Below are 10,793 nucleotides of genomic sequence, written 5' to 3' on the forward strand. Positions count from 1 at the left end.
TAGATTTTTGGGTTAAACAGGTGAAAAGGCTGTTGCAATAATCCAGGCGTGATGAGATGAAGGCGTGTAAAATGGTCTCGGTGTCCTTAAAAGTTAACATAGATCGAATTTTAGCTATATTTCTAAGTTGATAAAAACATGATTGAACAAGCTTTGTGGTGTGCTGCTCGAAATTTAAATTACTATCAAACCAAACACCAAGGTTCTTTGCCACAGGCTTAATATGATTTACTAGGGAACCAGCAGATGGCAGTATTTGATTTGCCATCTGCTGGGACCCGATGACCAGGATTTCTGTTTTGTCTGAGTTCAGCTGGAGGAAATTATTTGACATCCATTTTTTAACTTCACAAAGGCAGTTGTTAAGTGAACTCAGCATTCCAGGGTCTGTGGATCTGACGGGCAAGTATATTTGTGTGTCATCAGCATAAATATGAAAAGAAATGCCATGTTTATGGATAATATGTCCAAGGGGAAGCAGATACAAGGAAAACAAAATGGGTCCTAAGACCGACCCCTGAGGCACACCATATTTAACTGGACAGAATGAAGAGACATAGTTGTTTACAGACACGCAAAACTTTCCTATTTGAATTGTATCTCGCAGACGCGTATCATTAATTTCAAGGGACGTGCAGAACCTTCGCTCCAAAGGAACGCAGGATTCGCGTGGCAGCCATCTTTCGTACACAAACACGTAATTAAAAGCAAGTATATCTGGGGCTTAAGGGAAAATGGCTAAATGGGCCCGATTTGGACATTTTCACTTTGTGTGATGTGTTATTTTGAGGGGACAGCAAATTTACACAAGCTGTACACTCACTACTTTACATTGTAGCAAAGTGTCATTTCTTCAGTGTTGTCACATGAAAAGATTTAATCAAATGTTTACAAAAATGTGAGGGGCTATCTCAGTACTGTACACAGTAGTACTGTTAGTAGAAGTTGCAGTACTAGCAGTCAGTTGTGAAAGTATTGCGTGAAATATTGATCTTTTAAAATGGATACTTTACAAGTGATAACAACTATTGTATTTAAAGAAAATGCAATACCCCACTATAATAAAAAAAATACTCGTAAAAGTAAAAGCCTTGCATTCTAAAAGTACTCGGGAAACTTCTTACATTTACTCAAGGTCTGTTCTTTGGGGAAAAGTGTTGCAAGTACTTACCTTGTACTTATATCCAGTTACATTTTTACTCCACTACATGTATGCAACAGCAACAGTTACTGGTTACTTTCAGATAGAAATAAAAAACATGATGCCCAAACTCCTGACACTTTCAACTCCTTGCTAAAGACCTATCTTTATTCAAACAGAGTTGAGTAGTGACATTTATTTTATTTTTTACTTTTTCTACTGTTGTCATTGTGGAAAGCACTTTGGTCAACTAGTGTTGTTTTTAAATGTGCTATATAAATAAAACATATACAGTGTATGTTTTATTTTATAAGTGCATCAAGTTAAAGGTTAAACCAGTGGTTTCAAACCTTTTTATGTTTGGGCCCCTCATGATGAAGCAGGGGCCTTCTGTTGTATTTCAGATGTTGTTAGCAGTAAATTTCCCTTCTAAACTTCTCAGATGGTTACATGTAAATTAAACTGTCCAATCTTTCACACAAAAAGAAAAGAAAAGTTTTCTCCTAAAACAATAAGATTTGTGTATCAGAACATTATTTTTTCTTCTTCTCTGACCCCTAGATTGGGAACCACTGGACTAAACTAGCTAACTGTATATAAAGTTGTTAAAAAAAACGCAGGAGACATTTTACTGCAGAACGAGTGCTTTTAATTTAGACTTTTTTATGTTTTAAATGCATATTGTTGATCTGTAAAACAAAAAGTACAATATTTACTCATGAAATTTAGTGGAGTGTAAGTATAAAGTAGTATTAAATTTAAGTACTCCAAGTGTAAGTGCCTCAAAGTTGTAAGTGAGTATTTGTACTTACTTTCCAGCGTTAGTGGTAGTAACAGGAGATAATTCACAGTTTGGTGTATTTGGTGTTTATGTGTGGCTCCTTTTAAGATGAATTACATAGTAGTATGAATATCTGACCTCTGCTGATTCAAACAATAGTTATTGAGAAGGTTAAGTGTGCCATCTAGTGACCAAATGCTACGCTGCACACCACAAACGCTTCAAAAGTGAAGGTTCAGATGTACCAGTGCTCTCAAGTTTTCAAATCAAAAATTTGGAGTGAGATAACACGTGTTAGAGGAGGAGCCACTCAAATATTTGCAGCAGCGGCCCCATGGCCCCAGACAATTCCCTCAAGTTTTTACTAGCAGTTCATTTTTACCTATAGTTGGTAATTGACCCGAACAAATAGAAATTATAACAATAGGTAAATCAGATAAAAGACTACATACATTTCAAAAATACAAATTTATCACAAATAAAAAGAAATTTGGCCCCAAACGAGCCCACTGAACTGCAGTGCTCAGTGTATATTGTACACATAGGCCTAGGATTGCAGAACTTGCCCTACGTTTGTATCCCGAGCTGTGTGTGTGACATTTCAGCTTATGAACGGTGTTTTGTGCTGTAATTGTTTGTTGCACATTTTAATGCCGGGGGATGATGACAGGGGTTGGGGTCTCAAGGCCAGCCATTTTCACCATCATGATGGATGACAGCTTTCCGTCCAGAGCCAAGATGTGGAAAAACATCTCTAGTCCTTTTTTCAGGTAGCCAAAGCCAAGCCCAGTGGTGGACAGCAACAAAGTAGTACTGTACTTAAGTACACAAGGCATTTGTACTAAACTTGAGTGTTAGGGAAAATATTGTACTTTTTACTTTATCTGACAGCTTCAGTTACTAGTTACTTTAAAAATAAGCTTTTTACACACAAAACGTATGAAGGGTTAAAAAAATTAGGATATTGTGATATAAATTAAATTACTTATGCATGTCCAGCTAGTAGAACATAGGCTAATTGACATAAATTTAATTGGAAACTGTTTTGGTATTAGTCATTTTTCATGTAAAAACAATTCATGGTTCCAACTTCACAAACATGAACATTTGCTGCTTTTATTTTTTATTGTTTTAATGTATTTTTAATAGTTTTGAGGTTTGAACTGACAAAATAAGCATTGTGAAGGTGTCACTTAGGGCTCTGGGTAACTGTGACAACATTTCTCACTATTTTCACAATTTATTAAAGCTGATTAATTCTTAATTAAAATAACTATTAATTGCAGTTTGATACAAAATACCCTCATTTAAGCACAAGGAATAATAATCGAATGATATAATATAATAGTATAACAGTCATAGGGGATATTTTTCTTTCTGCTTTGAGTAGGCTATTTTTATTTTTAATAGGCTACTACTACATTTTCCTGCTTATAGGCTACTTACATACTTTTATTTAACTTTTCCAATGCGGAGTATTTATACAGATAGGTATTAGTACTTTTATTATTTTTTAAAGGATCTGAATAGGCCCAAGTTTGTTAACCACTGGCTGAAAAGCCAAAGCTTCTGGTTTCAAAGAGGTTGGAGAATTTTTGACTGCATCAATAGTAATTTAGCAATTCAGCAATGTTTCAGTACTCCCCAACATCAGCTGCTCTCACTATCTTTGATCACAGCCTATTCGTCCAGGAATCTAAAAATCAAAATGCAAAAAACCTACAATTACCTCATCCATCGGGTCTTGCATTTCCAACTTCCACTCCGTGTGGGCACGCGTATCCATGTTGCCTAGTTGTAAAGAACTCAGTGGCGGCTCCTGCCAAATCTCTCAGGGGAGGCAATTGTTGCGATGATGTCTAAGGTGACCAGTTCGATGGTCTAAGTCTGCTATAAGACAAGGATTGTTCCTTAGGCTACATACTGTACAGTATTTGTGAACAGCTACATCCTGAAGTTCATTGTCAATGTCTACAATGAATGAACAGTCCACAGTTAACATCAACAGATCTTTAGACCTTTAGATGTAAAGGAAACTACTTTAACAATAATGATAAAAAGAATGACTCACACAATCATCTGTGACAAACCTTTTATTTAGGAACATTAAATCCAGAATAAAGCGCAGTGGCACTGGGCTGATGATGTGCAATGAATAAAATTATTTACAGTTAATCTTGCGTTGCAGCTAAGGGACCCCTCTCAAGTTATAGGCTACAGTTATGAAATAATGTCACACAGGTGGATCAAACATAGCTAATCTTTAAATGTTTAATGGGGTACAGAGGAGCACAGAATTTCTTTTCATTCTTTAAGGTACACAGATTACATAAGACTAATAAGTTAAGCAGAGAGTGGTAAAAAAGATCCACTTGTTATCCTGTAGTTACACAGTATTATTAGGACTGTTCTCCTGTACTCTATAATCACACAGGAACAACGAGCTATGTGTTGTTCAAGGCGTGTAAGGGGAAATATAACAAGTATATTTTATTGTTTTTGGTTTATTTTCTGTGTTGCTTTCCTTCTTCTTCTTCTTTTTACCCTCCTGAGATGCAAGTGGTGACCACATCATGCTAACCTGACCTCAACTTTCTTCTTTGGTTTCTGGCAATAAAAGAAAAAAAAACACATCAAATAATTGTTACTGGTTGAGTGCAGCTAACTTTAAATTGACTCCACCAACACACATAAAACATGGCTTAATAACAATCGCATTTAACGTGAGCATAAAATTCGGCTTCGGCGCAACAAGCTGGAGGATAGCTTTTTTTCCCCAGCCGTTTTCAGGTGGCAGAAGATTTACCAAAAGAGGCGGGACTCCCCGGAACACGACTTGACGCCGATTGGACAGCGATATTCAGTCACAGCTAACTAACAGTGTGGTAGAAAGTGTGAGAAAAATATCCCCTGCCTTTCCCGGTGTAACACCAAAATCTGTGACCTATCAGATTCTGTGACTACACCCAAAACGACGATGTTTTCCTAACCACAACGAAATACTTTCGGTGCCTAAACCCAACCAAGTACTTTCGGTGCCTAAACCCAACCAAACTGCAGCCGCTTCACATCGTCAACAAAGCCTCTGGCGCTTAACTTCCCATTTGGGTCACAGAATCTGATGGGTCACACATTTTGGCGTCGCCCGATGTTATGCCGAGTTTTGCCTGCCTACCGAGAATTGCATGCATCCCAAATAATGCTTATAAACGCTGTAATATTCTTTGTGGGCTTCATCAATGGTGGTAAATGATTCGAAGTATATAATTTATGAACGTTTAGAGTTTCTGCAAATGTATCTGTAACGTTAGCTCTTAAAATATTACATGTGTGTTCTTTGCTCCTGGACAGCTTCCTTCTCTTCACACTCTTCAAGAGTCCTCCTGGTCCACTTACTGGGAGAAACAGTCAACGGGTATTAAACTTTAATGATAGGAGGGGGTTATGGACGCCGATTTTATCAGGGGAACTATTAGATTTTGGTAAATACTTTTAAAACCTTATGTCATAATCTTCGTGGTTAGTATATTTGGTAAACCAGGAAAAGGCACTTTTATGACCGTAGTTTGGCTTCAGGTGTTGGACATGAACCTGCTGGGCTGTGGAATTGAGGACGGAAGGGTTGAAAAGGCCCATAAAAACCTCAGGTAGGCAATTTTTAAATACCCAAACTTCACATAAAGCAATAACCATTTTCTTTATAAGATGTTAGACTAACCAAAAAGTTTTCTACTGACTTTCTACAAGGTAACGTTAATGATGTGTTAACCTTAACTAACTTAATTGTTTTTTAGAAATTATTTTGTGGTTTGTTGTTTCTTGTCTTGACTTCAAGATGAAAAGAGAAAATCGGTAATGTTTTAATTATATTGCTACGTTTTTCTCCAGTAATAATGACCACAGGTATATTTAAACAATTTTAAACGTTTTTCGATAGCTAACGAATTTCGGTAGCTAACATTAGCATTAGCATGAACTTGTTTTCTGGTTTTGACTTTTCTCGTCTTCCAAGATGAAAAAAGAAAGGAAATAAATTATATTCCTCTTATAAAAATATCTCAAACGTTAAGAAGGTTATTAATAACCTTTTAACATAAGTAATTTACTAATGTCAGCATTATTCACACAGGCTAACGTTAGCTAATGGCTAATTGTTAGCTAAGGTTAGCCTAATGGTTTTCTTGATGCTTTCGACTTTTTACCTTTTCTCTTTGAAAATCACATGTTCCAGTAGCTATATAATATTTTTTTTAAAAAAGAGTTTTGTAGAATAACTACATTTAATGTAAAAATGAGCTAAATGAACTCCCAAAGCTGTGCTACTACTAGTCTGATTCAGCTAGACAGTCAAATCAACCAACTAGTGTTCAATTAAATTATCCCTAGTCGGTTTCTACTATTTTTCAACACACTAATCGATTTATCTGTCAGGAATTTAATTGTGTGTTTTATATGTGATGATTCTTGAAACAGCTGGAACATAACCTGTCACACTGAGTATATTTTTTGCTTGTTGTCAGTGGCAGGTGAAACTCATTAGGCTGAATCCCACTCAGGTGTGTCTGTTCAGTGGCCCTGCTTACACCTGGCCATCATTCATGTGATCACCTGTGCTCATGGGGGAAAAGATCCATCGGCCACTGCGCTGCTAATGATATGTAATACACTATATGGACAAAGGTACCGGGACACCCCTGTTGTTTTTTCATGGTGTGGTCTTAAGATAAATCTTGATGCTACAATATTTTAGCCAACAGTTCTTCTAACAGTTGGCCTTTTGTTCTCCTATGACATGACAATGCCCCCCGTGCACAAAACCAGCTCCATAAAGAAATGTTTTAACCCAGTTTGGTGTGGAAGAACTTGACTGGCCCGCACAGAGCCCTGACCTCGACCCTATACAGCACCGTTGGGATGAACTACAACGGAGACTGCGAGCCAGGCCGTCATGTCCAACATCAGTGTCTGACCTCACAAATGCTCTTCTGGATGAATGGGCAGAAATTCTCACAGACACACTCTAAACAGCCTGTAGAAAGCCTTCCCAGAGGAGTGGAAGCTGTTATAGCTGCAAAGGGGGGATGGCTATAGATTTATAATAGGATGTTAAAGTAATGTGTAGGTGTCCCAGTACTTTTGTCCATATAGTGTCAACTGGACAGAGAATATTTCACAGTTGCTTTATGTCGTCTCTGTTTTATAAAGTTTTCTGTAATTTCCCAGCAGATGGCGCTGTGGTTTAGTTTGATATAAAAAAAAAACATGTTCAGGTATAAGGTGTATATATAGTACACACAGGAACGTATACATTTTATTGTTGCTTATTTAGTCATGAATACACATAATATTAAACACCAGAATTTAAGGAGCTTTAAGTTTTGACAAAAGGAAAACTGCCTAATGTGTTATCTTGTGGAAACACTAAATCAATATAGATTTGATGGCAGAACCTTTTTAATTGATATTGCTTATATGCATGCTGTCAATTGAGTGTTTATGTATATATATATATATATATATATACCTACAATTGCGTACTTATACTCCTGTGGTATTTTGATACTGTGCAGGCTGGTGTTTCGGTCAGAGGGGATAGAGGTGGCCTTGTTTTCTCAGTCTCTGCAGTTTGCAGACAGATTGTTCTCCTTCAAGGTTGAGAAAGCTCCTCTCTAGATGAAGCATATGTGCCACTGCCTTCAAATGGTTAAGCACTCCTTTCCTTCGGGGCCAGATGATCTATGCTGCCCAGTGTGGAAGAGACAGAACTCTGACCCAGCTAAATTGTTTTGTACTCTTTCGACCATTTCTCATTTTATACACCAAAAACAAGTGTGTAATTGTAACTCTTTTGTTTGTTCATTTGGCCAAAAATGTTATGAAGATATAAACATTTCATATCATTCGATATCGATAGTTATCACAATAAATGTCAAATCATTATTTCTTTCAAGTTTAAAGGCTGAAAACTATAGAAACCATTATGTGGTTAAACTTTTCTTTATGGTCAGAATGTGACAATACTTGATACCAAACAGTGGATCACTTCACAAATCTGAGTTAGAACATTTAAAACTATTATCTTTTTCAACAAAATAAATATTTTAATAGGAAAATTAGGTGCTAATTTGTGATTAAATTAATTAAAGCAAATATTTATTGACGATATATTGAACATTATATTGTTATTGAGGAAAATTATTTTGCGATAATTATCATTATCCAACGAAGGTTAAAATCAAGGGCAACTGGACTTGGTTCAAGATAATTATCATTATTGTTTTATTGCCCAGCACTAATTTCTCCATAAGGAAATATACATTTCCACCACAATTATCATTTAATTTATATTGAGAAAAACGTGATGTTTTGTTTAGTAATGTAAAGAATGGGAATGATTTGACAGATGATTTAAAACTCAACAATGGAGGAGTTAATTGGAAATGTACAAATTGAACACTGTCTCCACTTTCCCTATAATTACTACCAAATTAGTCATTTAGATTACTAAATAAGTATTTAATAGTTATAAATGTTAAGCACTTGCACTCTTAGAGCATCTTAGAGAGTCTTATAATGTTTTATATTAGCCCTTATAAAATATATTTGGTTGAGCTCAAAGTATATGAGTTACTTTATTCATATGTCCACATATTTATTTTTTTTGTTTCCTTGCTGGACTACTGAATTAACTGTGGCCGTCAGTAGATTATTAGTTTAATTGAATTATATTATCTTTAATATCTACTTATCATGTTTTTAATTTGAATTTCGCATAAAATTAAATTTTATTCTGGAAGTGTTTTGAATTTTGCTCGTGATGCAATTAAATGTGTTACCTTCAACATTTGGATTAAACTGATATTTCACTGAGCCTGATATCAAAGTCAAAGTCAGCTTTATTGTCAATTGTGTATCAGACGTACAGAGGAATCGAAAATGGCGTTCCTCACTAACCAACCCAAGGCGTAAAAACAAAGTACTTAAAACCAAACAGCATAGAGAAACTTTCTGTATGATATAAAAATAGTGCAACATTGCTATATACAAAAACAGCAGTAAATCCAGGTTCGATAGTGAGGTAAACACATTTGGTGAATTGTAAGATATCCTATGATATAATGGTGCAAATAATAAATAATAATACGTAGTTTTAGTCTTATAAAGCATCGTGGGGAGCCATATAAACAAAATACATTCACAGAAAACAAACAACAAAAAGTCATCGCGTCAGGTTTGGCTTAGAAATTTTTAATTTTTTAAAAATTATTTAGGGGAATGATTCACTTAATATCGCGTATAAATTCTTTACTAGAACATTATTGGAAAAGTAAAGGTGAAGTGTGTATTGATAAATGTATTAGGAACGCAGTACATTGTTCTTCCTCTGCACTTCCAGGAGTCACCAGCTGGGGGCGTCCACGGCTTCCTGTACGCCATGTGCAGCCTCTCCTCCTCCGGCACAGAAAAAGAAAGAGCAGCTGCTTCTCACATCACCAGCCTTTGCTCTGTCATCCCCCTCCTCCTCCTCCCTCCTCCCTCAGGAAAGGGGAGCGCCACACCCTGCCAGCCAATCAGAGCTCGGCTCCACCTTCTCCATCACCTCATCTCAGTTTCCAAGGTAACAGGGCACCCCGCTCTCTCCCTCTTGTTTCCATACTGAAAAGGTGCCGCATCATCATCCTCATCCCTCCCATCCGTCCGTCCCACCGTCCCATACTGAGCTGGTGGCTAGTTTAGCATTAGCTTCCTCTCTGTTAGCATCACCTCTCTCCCTCCCTCTCTTTCTCTCTCTGCAGTGGGATTGCCACAACATCAAAGGCACCTCCCTCCCTCCCTCTCTCTCCCTCTCTCTCTGCATCCTCCAACATCCGACACTCAGGAAGAGAAGAAGAAGGGAACGAGATGGACTAAAGGAGAAGAAGAAGAGATGTGGTACGTACTGCTGAACCTGCTCTCTGCTGCCCTTGTTTTGTACTTATGAAATAATTAGTGTGTGTGTTAAGCCTAATCCTTCATGGTATGTTGATTTAATCAGCCAGCTGATGCTAATGCTAGCAGAATGATGCAAGGAAAGAAAAAGAGGAGAAGATAAAGAGAGACAGAAGCAGAGGGAGGTGACTCCCAGTGTCTCTCTCTCTCTCTCTGAGCTTTTGTTATGGAGGCCTGCTCTGCAGAAGAGCTCGCTCTGCCTGCTGCATACAGAAAGAGGCCAACACCTCTCTTCTCTGTTCCCAGTCTGCTGCCCTGCATCATACTGGTTTAAGTCTCTTGCACTGGGTTAAAAACCTACATGTAAGGGAAACCCTACTTTCTAACATGCTGGTTTCTGATCAGTGTTTCTGATCCGATCCCAAAGTTCAGATTTTGAGAAAACATGGATGAGTGAAGTTTTGACTTTTTTGGTATTTTTATATGACGTGTCGTGCGACAATCTTTTTAAAGGAAAAAGTGTTTAAACTGGCCACGTTTGAAGGCGGGGCGAGATTTTCGCTGTTATAGATGCAGCACAAACACATCGAACAAAGTGACGGAAGTAGTTGTGTGAAGCACGTCACGATACCAGAAATTTAGTAGTCGATACTGATAACAGTAAAACTCCACGATTCTCGTAAATAACAATAAATCCCATCATGCACTTCATCATACATACAACAGCTGTGAAAGTGGTGAGAGGATGTCCAGCACAGATAAGATTTGATGTCAATATATTTATAAATGAGCAATTCAGGTATTCAAATTATAACCTTGCACAGTGCAAATTTAATCATTAAACTAATTTCTCCTTTACCCATTTAGCTGACGCTTTTATCCAAAGCAACTTACAATATGTGTCAGAGGTCGCACGCCTCTGGAGCAACGAGGGGTTAGGTG

At 37.2% G+C, this 10,793-nt stretch overlaps 1 protein-coding gene across 1 annotated transcript; it reads left to right on the forward strand.

Moving 5' to 3' along the window:
• Positions 1-5,011: 5,011 nt before the first annotated feature.
• Positions 5,012-9,833, forward strand: LOC119910790 (soluble scavenger receptor cysteine-rich domain-containing protein SSC5D-like). The gene is made up of 4 exons (XM_038729598.1): positions 5,012-5,404; positions 5,499-5,569; positions 9,319-9,540; positions 9,719-9,833. The coding sequence occupies exons 2-4, from the start codon at positions 5,508-5,510 to the stop codon at positions 9,831-9,833; spliced, it is 399 nt and encodes a 132-aa protein (XP_038585526.1). The 5' UTR covers positions 5,012-5,404; positions 5,499-5,507.
• Positions 9,834-10,793: the final 960 nt, after the last annotated feature.

This window comes from Micropterus salmoides, unplaced genomic scaffold (genome assembly GCF_014851395.1).
Source record: "Micropterus salmoides isolate LMB-PRFRI ecotype aquatic unplaced genomic scaffold, ASM1485139v1 Ms_hic_scaffold_19, whole genome shotgun sequence".
Taxonomy (NCBI): domain Eukaryota; kingdom Metazoa; phylum Chordata; class Actinopteri; order Centrarchiformes; family Centrarchidae; genus Micropterus; species Micropterus salmoides.